This window comes from Lissotriton vulgaris, chromosome 1_1 (assembly GCF_964263255.1).
Source record: "Lissotriton vulgaris chromosome 1_1, aLisVul1.2, whole genome shotgun sequence".
Lineage (NCBI taxonomy): Eukaryota > Metazoa > Chordata > Amphibia > Caudata > Salamandridae > Lissotriton > Lissotriton vulgaris.
This window is the reverse complement of record NC_141685.1, coordinates 1814727287-1814746487: the sequence shown is the minus strand read 5'-3', so window position 1 is coordinate 1814746487 and position 19201 is coordinate 1814727287. Positions and strand designations below refer to the sequence as shown.

At 47.5% G+C, this 19201-nt stretch overlaps 1 protein-coding gene across 1 annotated transcript in view; it reads left to right on the top strand.

Annotated features, from left to right (window-relative positions):
• TDG (thymine DNA glycosylase) overlaps nt 1-19201 on the top strand; it is a 214487-nt gene that overhangs the window by 139616 nt on the left and 55670 nt on the right. Inside the window, exon 4 of the mRNA XM_086919167.1 lies at nt 1251-1320. Coding sequence (XP_086775293.1) covers nt 1251-1320 — 70 coding nt within the window. The remainder of the gene's footprint in view (nt 1-1250; nt 1321-19201) is intronic.

The window sequence follows — 19201 nt, the reverse complement described above, 5'->3', positions numbered from 1 at the left end:
TTTTTCTTGGCTATGTGGGCGCCAATAAAGGTTGGGCTGTGCACAAATGGACCAACTCTCGGTGGGTTGTTCTGTGCATCAAAGCATGTTACTCGTTGGCTAAGAAGAAGCCTCCTGTTGGGCTGCATGCCGATTTTACCCGGGCAACGGCAGCCACTACTGCTTTGGGATGCTGTGTTCCCTTGCAACCACCGGGGTTTGTATTGCTGGGGTATTTATTCTAAGGTAAGGAATCTATCACTAACATGTCTCTTTCAGAAGCACACGTTACTACTTGTGTAACCATATATGAGACATTAGTTAGTGATAGATTCCTTACCGCCCCACCCATCCTCCCTGTTCTGCGTACTGATTTCTAGGGTTAAGGTCATCCCTTTCAGGGCCCTAGTTTCATGGCACCAGTGGTCAGTTTCTTGCATGGCTCTGCGTTCCTGGCGCATAAAGTCGTGTACAGAACTGACGTCTGCGCGCATGGGTGGCACCTAAGTAGTCTCTGTGGCGACATATCGGCGCCTACGAAGCCAGCGACGGACGTGGAGCCGCACGAAGCCACATTCCGACGCGCAGGGGTACTGCTGACGAAAACTTTCCGGATCCAGTGTGATGCCAGGGGATATTCTTAGGTAAGGAATCTAACTAATGTCTCTTACAGATATATTGTTACACAAGTAAGTAAGAGAGGTGAGAGTCCTTTTAAAAACAAAAAAGGTATATTCCCCTCATAGTGTGTTTCTAACCATATCCAGGAGGATCCCTCCATGTGTTCATAGTAATTATTTTAAACCTATTCGTCACGTCCTATCAAAGGTAAAGAGAGAAGTGCACAACCCCTAATGCACTTTTGACACCGGAGCATTTATTCTGACTTGGGCGGGTGATAACCTAGTTTTTATTTAAATTCAGCATAACCCTATAGACACTGTGCACCTCTGTCTTTTTCAGACCTTGTTGTGTGTGTGAATTTTACTGTAATTTGCTTGTACTTTGAACGTGTCTAGCACCAATCTCATAATTATGTTGGGCCCTATTTAGAATCAGTTTAAAATGCTTCACTCCTGCCGCAGATTGTTGTCGTGTGACACACCGTGAAACTAGAATATAGATTTTATTTGAAGAAATGCAAGTGTTTTATAATGCCATATAGCTGTAATTTGAACACGCATGTTTGTATGCTTTCTGTCCCTTACCGTTCTTGTCTTGCTCCTGTTCTAATAAAATTAATTTAGCTAAATTAGTTGTTTTGGTTGCAGATTGGTATAAACCCGGGATTGATGGCAGCTTACAAAGGGCATCATTATCCAGGACCAGGAAACCATTTCTGTAAGTTCTTTTAAATTGTTTGTCGGCGCTTTACCGGGAGTTTAAAAATAATTTATACATGGAAAAGAAAATCAATGTATGCATTCATTTTGTGTTTCTATAACGAAATGATAGAAGTCCTGTAAAAACATGTCAACATTCTTCTAGGTCTGTGATTTTGTGGAACAGTCCTGAGCAAAAACACCTCAGTATGTTATTGTGCCTTTTTAAAAAGCAGCTGAACTAAACTTACAATTGTTTTTTCAGATGACTTGATTTGAATGAAAAGTAACACTTTTTTTTTAGTAGTAGAGGTTTTGGATTTAATTTTACATAATTTACGGTGGATAACGTTCACTATTTTCCAGGTCATTGGAACTTGGCATCACCCATTGAGTATTAATATTGTCAAATAGATCCCACAGGACTTCTTAAAACATATATAACTATTTCAAAAACACTTGTGGGCTGGCGTTAACACCTTTTGATTTTACTTGCATATATAATATACTTTCAACACCCCTTGTCATCCAATGGTCTATTGTCAGTCACATTTTTCTTCCACTCACTACAGCATACAGGATGGAGCAGTGGGTCAGCCCACTTCAGCCATTGGCTAACTTCATTTTGAGTGATGGCATGTTGCTCTTTTATATAGAGTACATCCACATAAAGTTATTCCCTTAAGTACCGGGAAATACTGTGTCAAAGTGTGCTTCGAAAAAAAGATTTTTGCTTTTAGCCAATTTTTTTTAATTTTTTTTTTTACATTGGCAAAGGCCCGCCCGCACCTCAAAATGATAGTTTTCGGAAATCCATGACAAAACAAACATTAACAAAGCCAGAAGGTTGGAAGTCAATGCTAGGGATCCTGCCTCTGATAATGCATGTTCCTTTAAGAGGCCTTAACTATGAAATTAGGGTTTCGCCCGTGTACATCTGTAAGCAAGTAATTCCCCACAAAGCTGTGTTGTCATTCAGCTAACTCACTTTTTAGGTCGAGGACCGTAGGCTGCGCTTGCGCAGTTCGGTCTGAAGATTGAATGATTTTTAGTTAGGGAGCTTGAACCCGCCCCTCTTCTCCATGGGCTGGCCTCGTAAATGCTCGCCAGCCATTGGAGGAGAGGGGCGTCACTCCGTATAAGCCCCGTCTTTTTCGGATTGGGTGGCATGTTTTTTCGTTTCTTTCTCGCTGTGACGTCATCATGAAAAAACACGCCCCCCCCAGTCTGAAAAGGGCGGTCTCGAATCTTGGCACATGCGCTCATTGAACCCTCATGGAGCCGTGCCAATGCCAGCTTGGTTCCTAGTGGCACTGCTGCATTGGCTGGCACCGTACCCCGACTCTCCCATCCAGATCACATGTCCCTCAGCTGCACTCCGTGTCTCTGGAGTCACCCGACCAGGACGCGCTCATCCCCATGCCCTCCCTTGCATACGGCTCTCCGTCTCAGGCTCCCTGGAGGCTCCCTCTGGGTGCCTCCGCTTTCGCTATTCTTGGAATTCCAAAGCCCATTCTTTCAACCCAGCGCCAAGTGCTCCCCGCTGGGTAACAATCCGCAGATAATTCACTCGGTGAATCCGGAGCCACAGACAATGTAAACAATGATGTCAGCGCTACGAGGCCTCCGGGTAGATAGCGCTATATAAGTGCAATTTTCATTCATTCATTCATTTACCGCACCTAATGCTTCTGTTTACCTGCCTGGCCTCGGTGAGAGAATGGACGTAGAGCCCTGTAGCGCTGGTGCCAAGGTCTCCCCTCTAGCCCTCCCTAAAGGCACAGGAGTGAAAGCCTGGCAGCCGCCACGGAGACAGTGACAGACTGCCTGCCTGCCGGCCCAGTGAGAGGGAACAGTTTATAGTTGAAGGCCAGCGTCACCATTGTGAGTACTGGGGGCCAGGGGGCGCGGGGTCGGCGTCATCGTTACGAGTCAGTGCTTGCAGGGGCGGTGTGTGCTTGTGTCTTCCCTCTTGGTGTCTCTGGCACTTCAGTGGGTTGGTCAGCTCTATGTCGTGTATCTCGTACGCTGCTGTCTTTGCCTCAACGTCTCAGTGGCTTGGACCCCTCCTGAGTTTCCCCCGGTCATGGTATCTGTCTGTGTGTGCTCGTCTCGTACCTCTCAGTTTACTTGATGTTCTCTCATTGCTTGTGTCTTTTCTGCGTCTTTCTCTGTGGTTTGAGCCACTCACTGCGTCTCTCTCTCTATCCTGGAGCCTTTATGTGGTTTGATCTCGTGCATGTCTCTCCCTGTCCAATAGTCTCTCACTGTGCCTTGGGTCTATTTTGCTTCTCTCTTCCTCAGAATCTCTCTGTGGTTTGAACCCTTTGTATGTTTCTTCGCGTATGGAATGTCCATGGTTTAGACCGCTTATGTCCTTTAACTGCTCTTTGATCTCCCTCACACCTACCCGTTGCTATACTGAGAAGTGTTTTCTGACAAACGCCTTATTCCTCATCAAATAATAACCTTTCCTCCAGAATTTCAGATTGTCCTTTCGAATGTGTGCTTTTTCTTCTGCCTCGACATGGATAGATCCTGCCGGCTAGTGTGCATGCCCCGTCTGTGACACCACTATTCCACTCAGATACTATTGTTATGAGCCCATACTTTGCCTCGTCATCCCAGGTTTTAATCCAAGTCTTACTCCCTCCACAAAGCTCTTTAGTCTGCATCTTACTCCTGGTGTGCTCACTGCCTTTGTCTTACTCCTTCCATGAAGCTCTCTAGTCTGCTTCTTACTCCTGTTCCCTGCTTGTCATCCCTGTTTTTCTCTGCCTCTGTTCCCCCTGTTTTTCTGTGCCTCTGTGCCCCCGTTTTTTCTGTGCCTCTGTTCCCTGCTTGTCATCCCGATTTTTCTGTGCCTGTGTGTGCGTGGCTCTGTCTGTCTGTGTGTGTGCGTGGCTCTGTCTGTGTGTGTGTGTGTGTGTGTGTGTGTGTGCATGGCTCTGTCTGTGTGTGTGTGTGTGTGCATGGCTCTGTCTGTGTGTGTGTGTGTGTGTGTGTGTGTGCACGTGGCTCTGTCTGTGTGTGCGTGGCTCTGTCTGTGTGTGCGTGGCTCTGTCTGTGTGTGCGTGGCTCTGTCTGTGTGTGCGTGTCTCTGTCTGTGTGTGCGTGTCTCTGTCTGTGTGTGCGTGGCTCTGTATGTGTGTGCGTGGCTCTGTCTGTCCGTGGGTGGCTCTGTGTGTGCGTGCATGGCTCTGTGTGTGTGCGTGGCTCTGTCTGTGTGTGTGCTGTATGTGTGTGCGTGGCTCTGTGTGTCCGTGGGTGGCTCTGTGTGTGCGTGCATGGCTCTGTGTGTGTGCGTGGCTCTGTCTGTGTGTGTGCGTGGCTCTGTCTGTGTGTGTGCGTGGCTCTGTGCGTGCGTGCGTGTGTGTGTGTGTGTGTGTGTGTGTGTGTGCGTGGCTCTGTCTGTGTGCGTGTGTGTGTGTGTGTGCACGGCTGTCTGTGTGTGTGTGGCTTTGTGTCCGCGAATACTCTCTACTACTCTCTAATGCTCACCTATTGCCATTGTAAATGACAATACCATTTATTTATGTTTAAAAAAAAAATTGTCATGAGCAATGCCAATAGCTCTACCTTTAATAATGCCTAGACCATTGCATTGTAAATGCTTGTTTACAGTTCATTGTGAGAAGATACCAGAACATCTGTGCTTTGTCAAGTAGTCCCTGTTCCCCAGCACCCTATTTTTTTAGGTCGAGCCTAGACGAAAGCAAAGCGAAGCTTTGCTGTCTAGGGCTCGACAACTTATGTTATCACTTTTGGGGGAATGTGGACAGCAGACTGACACGCGCTTCTCTTGCCGGAGATTTGACCTCGAGGGCGCGCTTTGGCGCCTTGGCTGCTTGTAACGTGCATCGCGGTGCGCGCACGCCGAGCCCGGCGCCGTGCACATCCCCTGCCACAGATTCCCTTAACACACATACACAAATGCACACACAGGCAGGAAGGCACACACACACGAGCGCACCCCCCCCTACTTCCCCCCACTCACCGCCCCCCCCCCCCCGCCGCACACACACAGGAGCGCACCTACACACACGCATGCACACACACATACAGAGACCCCCTCCCTCTCCCCTGCCGCATACATACAAGCGCGCACCCCCCCCCCAAAGCCCCACTTACCGCCATTCTAAACTTCTGCAGCCTCCGCGGGGCTCTCCCTCGGGCATGGGAGCCCCACGTCACCAGCACTGCTTCTCTCCGTGGGCGCGTGCGCGGGCTTCCGAAGACGGAAGTCCCGCCCCATGGAAGTTTTCGGTTTTGCGCACGTCGCCCTGCTGGACTAACCATGCTAGCACGGTCAGATTGCGCTGTAGCCCGATTCGACCCAGATCAGCCCCGAGGATTAAAGGGGTGCTTTTCGGATGCTGGCCGACGAGGCAGCGCCTTATGGCCCTTGTGAGCTGGCACCGGGCTGGGCCAGAGAGTCGGAGGTCATCCGGTGAGAAACAGAGTAAACTGGAACTAGGAACTTCTGGGAGAAGAGGGCCATTTGTCCGGTCAGACACCAGAACCAAATTGCAGAGGCGCTCTCCGTAAAATTATCCAATAATTGTTTTCAGGTCTGCGAGTGGTTTGACTAACTGAGCTACCGACTGAGAGTGAGTGAGGGCATGGCGAGTAGGCTAGGGAAGCGACTGAGTAAGCGAGTGTATGGCGTGAGTGAGCGAATCAGTGATTGAGTACATGAGGTTAGCGAGCGTGTGAGCAAGTGAGCGAGTGAGCATGGGCTGAGTAAGGAAGTGAGAGGATAGCTGGAGCGAGGGCACGAGGAACAAATTGAAGGACTGAGTACTTGGATGCGCTGACCGTGGAAGTAAACACCGGGATGGTGAGACAGCCGACGCCGTGTGTGAGTGACAAAGATAGTGAGGACGTTGTTACTAAACGGAGGAGCAAGAGGCGCAAGTATCACTAAATATGAAAAGTGAACTACCTCCAGGCACTGGCTGGTTTAACTGAACAAGAAAATAAAGCCGCAGGTTCAGGGGTGCAGACGACAAGTAACCTCCCTTGGCGTTCTAAGGAGTGACCGCCATGCGCGGGAGTTCAGAGACGAGTCCCTCTGCTCCTCGTGCCTCGTTAGCTGGGCGTGGTCCGGCCCTTTATCACTGACATAAAAATGTTTTGTCACCTTAAAACACCCGCAGCCGCCGAGCCTCCTCGAAGCGCCTGACCTCAGAGCGGAGATGCGGTGCAGGCAGGTCGAGTCTGCGAGACTGCTGCAGGGAGGGGCGTCGGCCTGCTCACAAACCCTACGCCTGCCCCTGTGCTCACTTCAAAGCTGAGGCGCCTTGATGCGCCGGGTGAGATCAAGGCACGTGCGTGTTTCCAGACCGTGCGAGGCGCCAACAGTGTATGTGGGGGACACCAGCGCTATGCGGGAAAACTACAGCAACAAAGCGACATGTGCCCCATCAGTCTGCCCATCTATCTATCCACCCATCCATTCATCCGCCCATTTACCCCTCTGTCCATCCATTCACACCTACATCCATACAAATGTTCATCCGTCAAGTATTTCTGACCGTCTGTCATAGATGTATTGGTGTTCGTATTCATGCATTCATCCAGCATGCAGTCTCATTCCAGTGTTTGTCATTGTTCCGCCTAGTCTGCAATATCCACCCATGCAGCCAAACAAACCGTAGTCTAGTATGTCTGCTCAGCCATTCTGCAATTTATATCAATCCATCATTCAATCATCCATTGAACATGCTTTACCCATTCTGCCTGACCAGCTCTTCAATCAACAATATCTATCCCTCACGCCATCAGTTCATCCAACCATGCGTGCAATATGTAGGATCGATCCAATGTGGTGTTCTGTAGGCAGTATGGACAATCTACCCTATCCACCCAATCAAACATCCGTCCGTCCGTCCATCCATCCATCCATCCATCCATCCAGCCATCAGTACATCCGTCCATCCATCCATCCGTCCGTCTTCCCGTCCGTCCATTCATCCATCCATGTATTCGTCCGTCCGGCTTTCCATCCATCCAGCCATCTATCTGTTCACCCAGTATGTAGTATCCTTCCAGACAGTTTGTCTGCTCTTTCTACAGTATCCATCTAGATGTCAATAAGCTGCACCAACAAAGCCACCACATCTGGTACCCTTTGTTCAAACTACAAAAACCATCCGCATAGCCAATAAGCAATATACATCCACTCTGTCTGCTCTCTGGCCACTCCATCTATCCATCATTCCATCCATCCATTTACTCATCCTATCCATCTATCGCCCTCACTCTATCTATAGCCCTCACTCTATCTATCGCCCTCACTCTATCTATCGCCCTCACTCTATCTATTGCCCTCACTCTATCTATCGCCCTCACTCTATCTATCGCCCTCACTCTATCTATCGCCCTCACTCTATCTATCGCCCTCACTCTATCTATCGCCCTCACTCTATCTATCGCCCTCACTCTATCTATCTATCGCCCTCACTCTATCTATCTATCGCCCTCTCTCTATCTATCTATCGCCCTCACTCTATCTATCGCCCTCTCTCTATCTATCTATCGCCCTCTCTCTATCTATCTATCGCCCTCTCTCTATCTATCTATCGCCCTTTCTCTATCTATCGCCCTCACTCTATCTATTTATCGCCCTCACTCTATCTATTTATCGCCCTCACTCTATCTATTTATCGCCCTCACTCTATCTATGTATCGCCCTCACTCTATCTATCGCCCTCTCTCTATCTATCGCCCTCTCTCTATCTATCGCCCTCTCTCTATCTATCTATCGCCCTCTCTCTATCTATCTATCGCCCTCACTCTATCTATCTATCGCCCTCACTCTATCTATCTATCGCCCTCACTCTATCTATTTTTCGCCCTCACTCTATCTATCAAATGGTTCAAATAAGTTCTTCAATGTTTCAAGCTTTATTACAAATGTCACAAAAAGATGTTAATATTTCACTTCTGTTCTTGGATTTTCGTCACAGTAAAATACACTGAACATAATCACAAAAGTTGTTTACAAAAGTTTAAGCTATTGCCATTACAAATTGCAATAACTTTTATTTAAGTATTAATTATTAAAAAAAATAAAAGCCATTGTTATTTGTAATATCAATACATCCAAGTCATGTAAATACAACACATATTGCATTACAAATGCTATAGGTGTCACATTTGCAAAAGTTAAAACTATTGCCATTGTAAATGACAAAGCTATTAATTTCGCTATTTTCAAAACCAACACATAAATAAAAAAATTGTCATTTACAATACCAATAGCTCAAACTTTCCTAATGCGAGACCTATTGCATTGCAAATGCTTGTTTAGGACGAGCCGGGAGAGTGCAGACATGAATCTAGGTGTCGGTTGAGGCATGCTACCCTTGAGGACTGTGTGATTACAAGGGCATGCTCTCCCGCCCCCTGAGTTCCCAATTGGGGAACAGGGATCCTACATTGAGGTGAGTGATTCAACACTCTTTCCATGTTGCAGCACACTAAAATAGTGAGTGTACAGCACACCGTGACGATTAACATCATTATGTCCTGTAGAAAGCATTGGACCAGATGGGCCATATAATAGGGACTGAAACAGGTCGGTGATCATCTTAGGGCCATTATATCCTGAGAACCCCACCACCGGATAATTCCTTTTATCCCATACCCTTCCAGTCCGCTAATCAAGGGACACCTTGGTCTGACTGAGGTATTCTTAGGTTTCGCTTGTGCTGTGCTTGTGAAATCCTTGGTTAAAAAAAAAAAACTTAAAAGGAGCATAAAGCCAGCCCATCACTTACCATTTGTAGGCTTCACTTGTTACTCTTGTTTTCTTGCTTCTTATTGGTCAGCAGCAGCTTTCCACATCATCAGGTCGCACTACCTATGTCTTGTTTCAGCTGTTTCCTGGAGCTTGTAACAAGAACTCATCCCAGTTGGCAATCAGTGGTTGGCGGCTAGTGTCCTTCCACTGGCTGTGTGCTTCTTAGGTACTAAAAAACAAATCTATGACCTGCACTCCATACAAGTGCATGTGTTCCCTTTGTGCTCCCTTTCACCCCCCCCTGCCGTTGAACACATTCCCTTTAACACCCCCCCCTCCCACTGTTTGTTCTTTTTTTTCCTTCTTTTCACATAGCACAAACTCCACCCGAATGATTCCTTGCTCTGTAATGTAGCTCCGAACACTAGAAGGGTCCATAGTCAGTTGTGTTGTGGTTTAGAGAATGAGTCACAATTTGGAGGACATACCAAGATAGACTGCATATTGTACCATAGAGTAACCTTAGCCAATCCACTGTCCAAGGGGCGACCACTGTCCTCAGTATCTCCACAGCTGGTAGTAGTGTCTGTGCACTCCATGTATTCTCTGCTTGTGACGTCGAAAAGGGGGTGTTGAGTTAGCTGTAACTTTCTGAAATCAGGTTTACGTTCTTTTATCACATTTGCCCTTCTACCTTCGCCTTCCAGTTCTCTGCCTACTTTGAGCTCCGATTCAGCTCCCCCTCCACACTGCAGTCTTCTTTTTTTATTCTCCCTGTAGTCTGTTTGAATACTTGTCCACTATTGTGCTTCTGACCCATGTACTTCTATGTCTCGTGACCCATTCCTTTTCAGTCTCCTCCTCTTCTATTCTGTTAATCGTCTTTATGTTCTTATCTTTTTTTTTGTGAGCAATTGCATTACAAACTGATACACTCACAGGCACGTAGAGATTAAGTGATTTGCCCAGATTCACAGTATGTTGAGCCTCTTGCCAAAACTTCAACCCGGTTCCCCAGCTTTAAGGTCGGCTGTGATGTAAATTGGCCTGCAGATAAGCGTGATTTATTGTCTGTAAAACAGACTCTCTTCTGAATGCCACCCACCAACCTCGATAATTACACAGTAAGCAGCATATGTAGGAGGAGCCACCTGCTGAATGAATATTCAGCATATGAACATTGACAAAGCCAATAGATATGTTGTAACTTACAACATGAGGCGGAGACACGGTACAAGTTCAAGTATTTATTATCGTACCACAACACAACGTCAGCGCACCCGCTGCCTTCAGCCAGCAGCTGTTAACTGACAGGTCGTCGTGCGCCTCTCGTCATAGAACGTTATCGCTTCAACATTCCACTGTGGCGCGAGGAGCGGAGCCACAGCGTAAATAACATTATAACATACCCCCCTTTCCTCTACGTGCAGGTAGGGAATTAGATAGATGAAAAGGGCAGGGTAGATTGGAGGCAGGAACATAGAACAGAAAACAATGAATTGTCCCACCATGAAATCATGTAAATGTTGAGGAAGTCTCCTGGCCCGTAAGGTTCTCTGGTCAGGTCGAGCTCCTTGAGGATCATGAGCCTCTTCATTTGTGGTAATTGCCCTTTGACCAGTGCTCATGTTATCCCCACTGGGGCCTGGTGCCCTCACCTGTGCACCTATGCGAGCACTGTTAAGCAATCAAAGATCGTGAGCCAGCATGTAACCTGAACATGAATTCTTTGTGACAGTATTACTAACTAAGGTTTTGGGAGGATGGTCTCGTGAGCAATACTTTGCTACTCTATGTAGGTTCCATTTTTCTCCATTGTCCAACACAACATAGAAAGGGTACACTTCCTTAACCTTGAAGGGTCCACGAAACTTACATAAGCCTCTGACCCATTGTCCTGAACGGACATTGACCCAGTCACCTACAAGAATATTAGACAAGATCTTTTCCTTGGTGTGTACTTTCCTGGAAGCATGCATAGAAATACTCACGTCACAACCACCCACATTCTTTCCATCGACCAATTCTCTGATCCAAGGAGGCACCAGTTTGGAAGCTGGTTTTCTGCCCCGCATGTCAATGAAGGGAACGACTCCTGTAGTGGAATTCTGTCGTGCGATAGGCCCATACCAATTCACTCAAAGTCTCATCTATGTCAAGATTATTGGTGAGTGCCAAACTTATTGTGCCTTTAATCATGCAATTGGCTCTTTCGACAATCCCGTTGGATTGTGGGTTGTACAAAGTGGTGAACAAATGTTTAATACCACACTCACTAAGAAATTCTCTCATCTCACTGGAAGTCAACTGTGTCCCGTTGTCCGTAATAAGGACTGTGGGATAACCTTCTTCTTTGAAAATCATGCGTAATACTCGAATAGTAACTAGAGTAGTTATTTCAGGGAGTAGGTAAACAATGAGCCACCGAGTATGGACATCCATAACAACTAAGCCAAATCTTTTACTGTGGTGACACCACGCCAGGGTCCATTTTGATCATGAATGGAACTTGGGACAGAGTGGGATCCCACCTTGAGTCTCTTCTCACTTTTGCGACACTCACTGCATCTCTCAACCCAATTAACCACATCACCATCCATTCCAGGCCACCAAAATTCATTTCTCAAGCGTTTCTTTGTAATGGTTTGGCCCAAGTGCCCTTCATGCACCAAATCAAAGAGTCTCTTGTGAATGCTACATGGGGGAATTATCTTATCACCACGCATGATGTCCTGATCAGCGACAGTGGATAACTAGTCAATGACTGCATTAAAAGGTCTAATGCTGATTGGCAAGGTGCTTTCTCTACGCCTTTCCTTAGAGATGAGGTTCTTAACATTCTTTAGAACTTCATCCTGAGACATAGCTTCTGCCCACTCTTTCTTACTGATATAGCCACAACTCCACTGAACCACGTCCTCGACACTAGAGATAGCTCCTTCTCTCTCTCTCTTTTGGACACCCCTGTCCTGTCTTCATCCTCCCAGTCTAAGGATAGACGTGACATACAATCGGCTTGTACATTACGCCAACCCGAAATGAATTCAACATCAAAATTATACTACTGTAGTCTGGAGGCTAACCTAGCCAGTCTGGCTGATCCTTTCCCTGTTCCACCTGGTGACAGTATTTTCAACAAAGGTTTATGATCAGTGCGTAGCTTAAACCTGCGCCCACACACATACATCCTGAAATACTCCACACCCCAAGCAGCTGCCAGTGTTTCTTTTTCTATAACTGAGTAACAGCGCTCAGTAGAAGTCAAAGTGAGCGAAGAGAATGCCACTGTTTTCTCACTATTGCCACCATTCTGCGACAATACAGCCCCTATGCCTGTATCACTTGCATCCACAGTAATAACAGTTTCCCCATTTACATCAAAAGGAACCAAAATGCCTGCGCTGCATATTTCCAGCTTAATGTTGTCAAAACAATTTTTCTGATCATCCCCCCAACAAAACTTGACTCCTTTCTTCATGAGTACCTTAAGGGGTTCTGTCTTACTTGCGAAGTTCTTTACAAATTTTGAGTAATACTCAATTAACCCAATGAATGAGCGCAATTGGTCTCCATCAGTGGGAACTGGAGCCAATTTTATAGATGCCAATAAGTTCCTCTTTGGTTTAACACCATCAGACGAGATGGAATGTCCCAGGTATTCCACCTCAGTTGCCAGGAAGGAACATTTTTCCCTGCGTAACGTTAAACCTGATTCCATAATTCTGCCTAAAGCATCTTTCAAGGCGGCATTATGGTCACTCACACTCACCAAATACCAAAATATCATCCTGGAAATAGATGACACTTTTTACACCTTTGAAAATCTCTGTGACCATCCTCTGAAACACATTTGCAGCCGAACATAACCCAAAGGGCATCCTTGTAAATTGAAATATCCCTTCATTGGTGATGAAGGCTGTCAAGTGTTTAGAAGATTCATGCAAACGTATCTGATGATAAGCATGACGTAGGTCAAGTTTTGGAAAGTATTTTCCCCTTTTAAGCAATACCATCAGTTCGTTAATGTTGGGTAGGGGAAAAGTGTCAGGAATGACGTTCTTATTCAAACTCCTAAGATCAACACAGAAACGAAAATTTCTGTCAGCTTTCTGTGAAATTACAACCAGGGAAATCCAAGATGAACACTCAATCGGCTCTATGACTCCATTAGATAACATTTCATCCAACATTTTCTTTACCTCCCCTTGTACCATGATGGGAACCTTCCTCAGCTTGTGTTATACAGTAATAGCATTACTTTTAAGCTTTATCCTGTGAACATATCCCTCTAGGTTGCCCAGCTGATCTCTGAAAACACTTTTACCACCCTCCAAGATGTCTTCCACTGAAAGGTCATCTACCACCATGACTTGTTCAACAGCGTGTGGGTCAATTCTGATATGGAGGTCAAATTAGTGATACCATCCCAAAATCGGGGGTCCCGATTCAGCTATATACACTTTACCTCTGACGGATCTGTTTTTAAAAACCATATCAGTTGCCATGAAGCCTAGTATGTCTATCTGCTTACCTTGATACCCTCCAGGGTTAATATCTTTGGGTTGTAATTTTTTGTTGGGCCATTCCTGCTTGAAAATTCTTTTAGGTGTAATAGTATATAATGACCCCGAGTCAACCATTAAATCAACTCTTTTGTTATCAATGACAAATCCTGCTTTGGGCCTGTGTTTCCTTCTGTCATTTAAATTGTGAGATTCAGTGAGAAGGATTTCTCCATTCTCAACACCATCCTACAAAGAAGGTTCAACACACAGGATTCTATCAGGTCTGTGAGAGCATTCATAAACAGTAGACTCTTCTGATAACATTGCTACCTTTCCTTTGTTTGCATCTCTACACATTCTTGCAAAATGACCCTTGCGGCCACACCTTCTACATTCTTTCCCAATGGCCCAAAACTGCTTTGAGTCAGACGTGTGATAAGTACTGCCACTTTTTCCACAAATTTTGTTTCCAAATCTCCTGGGAAACGTTCTACCCCCAAAAGTATTCTTTACACCTTTAAACCTAGTAGTGGCAGCTACCTCCCCTTCACAACCCTCCACAACAGAAGTTTCACTCTCATTAGACATGTTAATCTTTGAATCCCTACGATCCATTTCTCTCATGCAAGAGCCTGACTCTTCTATTATTTTACCAATATCAATTGAATTAGAGGGGTCTTTGGCAGCCCATAAGCGTTCCTGGGTTTTCCTGCTTCTACATTGAACAATTAGCTGGTCCCTAATCATTTCCTCAGTCATAGGGCCAAGTTTACACTTTAATGGTCACGAAGTCTCGTGACGAAGTCATCAATAGACTCCCCTACTTTCTGTGGCTGAGTATAAAATTTGTATCTTCTCATCGCTATATTTGTTTCTTTAGCAAATCTCAATTCTAATCATTTTTTTGCCTCCTCAAAAACATTCTCATTGGGTTGACCACGTTCGTTATATGCAACAGGTAAGTACTTAAAGATATGTTGTCCTTCTTTACCTAAATTAGTAAGTAAAATCGCTTTTTAGGTCTCGCCCTGGAATTCGCATCCGAAGGATGCGTCCAGGGCGGAGACTTATAGTCGGCTGACACGGGGGAATGAGGGACACAAAACTGTGACGAGCGTGGATTGAGCTGCGTGCACGCGCGTCAACATTCACGCATGCGCACATCACAGCCACACGCATACACAGCACTCACGCATGCGCACATACACACGCATACACAGGCACACCCCCGTCACCTACACGCATACACAGAGACCCCTCCACACACACCAGCCCCTCTCCTCTCGGCTCCACACACACGCACACGCATTTACACTTACACAGACACGCAGGCACCCAGACAGGCAACCCCCCCCCCCCCCCGTCACACACACGCATACACACAGACTCCAGGACACATACACATACACACACACATGCACGCTCACACACATACACAGTCCGCCGCCGCGCGCGCGCACACAGATGCCCCCCGCCCCCCCCCCCCCCCCCCCCCCCAACAAGGCGACGCCCCACTCACCGGCATCCTCAGTGCAGCGGCTCCCACCGGTAGCAAGACTCTTCTTCCCTTCTTCGGCACCGGGGCGCAGGGTAGGCTCCTGCCTGCTCCGGTGCGCCAAACAATCGCGGCTCTTCCGTGGGAGGCGGGGTAGGCTCCCGCCCTCCTACTTCCGGTTGTCCCGCCCGGCCTGCCTGACTTCCTGTTCGCAGGCCGGCGGAAAACCGGTGGATGCTCTTGTGCTCTGGTAAGAACAAGCTCCACCAATGATATAATACAATATATCACGGTCAACTCAAAGGGCCGCTCTCATATATTTTACACAGGCGAAGAGATTTTTCTTTTTATACATACTTTTGTTATCACAGTTGTTTAACTATTTTGCGCACCTTTTACAAGTGCTGTAGTTGTGCTGAAAATGGAAATTATAATTTCGCTGCACGCGGAGCAACTGTTTTTTGCGAAAACATAGGTACATGCAGATAAAATGATGAACACGTGTGCCATTCCTGTGCAAAGGTATGTGTAGGTAATTGAGAGCACGTGCTCAGGGGATGGAAGGATGAAATGCGAAAGGATACGTTCTGCTTGATACACACCCCCTCATGGAGCAGTCAAGTACTCCAGCTCTCACCGGGTTAATATCGACCGGTTGGGTTAGAGATTCGCACGCACACCATGCACGCCCCGGGAAGGAATGAGCCTCCTTCCTTAGGCGGGGCAAGTTAGATATTGTTCTTTTGTTGGCAGCAGAAAAAACAGGTCCTTTTAACTCTTGCGTTGTCTTTTGAACATAATCTATCCAGCCCTTGGTTAATGTATATGTACTTTGGCGTGTGGCCATCCGGCCCCTTCCATAAAAGTGATTTTACAGATATGTGCCAAAACACGCATGTTGAGTATGTGCATGCATACAATGTGAGTGTATGTAAAATGACGTATCGATCTCGTACACATTTTGAATTTGCTAATGAGTGTTCAGTGCTTAATTTGTTGTTTGTTAAAGTGCAAGAGCTCTACGTTTTTGCACAAGCTCATTTTTGGCACTGAACTCATGCCTTTTTTCTTTCAAAACCTTACACTTCCTCCGATGTACGAAAACATTTTGCATTCGCAGACCCTGAGATTACCTAAACAGGGTTTGCAAACTCAAAATGGGTTTTTACAATTTACTTAACTCATTTGAAATATATTTTTTACTTGCCAATATGGTCTTGTGACTCATATTGAATTGTAATTCGGAAGAAGGGTAAAAGAGGCATTCCTTCCTACGGTACGTATCAATGGTTTGTGTCTGTGATTATGATTGCTTTGACCAGTTATGAACACATCAAAGGAGGTAGTAACTGATTCACAAAGGGGAAGGGATTCCAATGAGCCCCTTCCCTTTTTAGGTCTCGCCCTGGAATTCGCATCCGAAGGATGCGTCCAGGGCGGAGACTTATAGTCGGCTGACACGGGGGAATGAGGGACACAAAACTGTGACGAGCGTGGATTGAGCTGCGTGCACGCGCGTCAACATTCACGCATGCGCACATCACAGCCACACGCATACACAGCACTCACGCATGCGCACATACACACGCATACACAGGCACACCCCCGTCACCTACACGCATACACAGAGACCCCTCCACACACACCAGCCCCTCTCCTCTCGGCTCCACACACACGCACACGCATTTACACTTACACAGACACGCAGGCACCCAGACAGGCAACCCCCCCCCCCGTCACACACACGCATACACACAGACTCCAGGACACATACACATACACACACACATGCACGCTCACACACATACACAGTCCGCCGCCGCGCGCACACAGATGCCCCCCGCCCCCCCCCCAACAAGGCGACGCCCCACTCACCAGCATCCTCAGTGCAGCGGCTCCCACCGGCAGCAAGACTCTTCTTCCCTTCTTCGGCACCGGGGCGCAGGGTAGGCTCCTGCCTGCTCCGGTGCGCCAAACAATCGCGGCTCTTCCGTGGGAGGCGGGGTAGGCTCCCGCCCTCCTACTTCCGGTTGTCCCGCCCGGCCTGCCTGACTTCCTGTTCGCAGGCCGGCGGAAAACGAAAGCGGGAGTCCGCCGTAATTGCTTACCTTAGGGCAAAGGAGCGTGTGCGCGGCGGTTTCCTTTGCCGCGCGCGTTGATTGGTGAATGCGCAGTGAGTATTTTTTATAAAACTGTAAAATACTTGAATCAAATGCGCATCACGACGTCTGCGCATGTCCGTGACTTGGTATGATACAAGGAGGCAGGAGAGGAGAGTGTGCGAGCGGCCGGTTTCCTTTGCCGTGCATGTTGTTTTGCCAAGCGTGTTGTTCGTTGAGGGTGGAATGCGCAGTGAGTTTTTTATGAGAAAATTATTAGGTACAATTGCACGGACTTGATTCCTGGAGTACACCCTGTCCACGCACAGAGGACTCCTGAGCCGTGGATGGATCTGGTTTCCCAGGCGACCGATGGCCGGGTTGTGTGCCTGGCCCTCTCCATCAAGTCTTCGTCTGATCTGTTTTGATAAGGACGGGTCGGGTGGGTTCGTTGTTATGGGTGATTGATTTTTTTTTTTGTAAGTACATTCCTCCAAGATACAGTGAAACGTTTAGTACTTTGGTATTGCGGGTACATTTTGTCTCTTACCTCGTAGCTTCTAATCTACGGCCTTGTGCTGTTGCAGGAACATATCATTTTGCCATTTTGTTCAGACATTGACCAAGCTTAGCTCCTCTGACATAAACCAGTGCACGCAGAAGAGGTACCCGTTTTATGCCACAAAAGGAACAGTAATGATGAGTGCAGAGTGAGTGCAGAGTGACAGTGAGTGCAGAGTGCATGCAGTGAGTGCAGAGTGACAGTGAGTGCAGAGTGCATGCAGAGTGACAGTGAGTGCAGAGTGACAGTGAGTGCAGAGTGACAGTGAGTGCAGAGTGACAGTGAGTGCAGAGTGCATGCAGTGAGTGCAGAGTGACAGTGAGTGCAGAGTGCATGCAGAGTGACAGTGAGTGCAGAGTGACAGTGAGTGCGGAGTGACAGTGAGTGCAGAGTGCGTGCAGAGTGACAGTGAGTGCAGAGTGAGTGCAGAGTGACAGTGAGTGCAGAGTGACAGTGAGTGCGGAGTGACAGTGAGTGCAGAGTGCATGCAGTGAGTGCAGAGTGACAGTGAGTGCAGAGTGCATGCAGAGTGACAGTGAGTGCAGAGTGACAGTGAGTGCGGAGTGACAGTGAGTGCAGAGTGCGTGCAGAGTGACAGTGAGTGCAGAGTGAGTGCAGAGTGACAGTGAGTGCAGAGTGCGTGCAGAGTGACAGTGAGTGCAGAGTGACAGTGAGTGCGGAGTGACAGTGAGTGCAGAGTGCGTGCAGAGTGACAGTGAGTGCAGAGTGAGTGCAGAGTGACAGTGAGTGCAGAGTGCGTGCAGAGTGACAGTGAGTGCAGAGTGAGTGCAGAGTGACAGTGAGTGCAGAGTGACAGTGAGTGCGGAGTGACAGTGAGTGCAGAGTGCATGCAGTGAGTGCAGAGTGACAGTGAGTGCAGAGTGCATGCAGAGTGACAGTGAGTGCAGAGTGACAGTGAGTGCGGAGTGACAGTGAGTGCAGAGTGCGTGCAGAGTGACAGTGAGTGCAGAGTGAGTGCAGAGTGACAGTGAGTGCAGAGTGACAGTGAGTGCGGAGTGACAGTGAGTGCAGAGTGACAGTGAGTGCAGAGTGACAGTGAGTGCAGAGTGACAGTGAGTGCGGAGTGACAGTGAGTGCGGAGTGACAGTGAGTGCAGAGTGACAGTGAGTGCAGAGTGACAGTGAGTGCAGAGTGCAGAGTGACAGTGAGTGCAGAGTGACAGTGAGTGCAGAGTGACAGTGAGTGCAGAGTGACAGTGAGTGCGGAGTGACAGTGAGTGCGGAGTGACAGTGAGTGCGGAGTGACAGTGAGTGCAGAGTGACAGTGAGTGCAGAGTGACAGTGAGTGCGGAGTGACAGTGAGTGCAGAGTGACAGTGAGTGCAGAGTGACAGTGAGTGCAGAGTGACAGTGAGTGCAGAGTGACAGTGAGTGCAGAGTGACAGTGAGTGCAGAGTGACAGTGAGTGCAGAGTGAGTGCAGAGTGACAGTGAGTGCAGAGTGAGTGCAGAGTGACAGTGAGTGCAGAGTGAC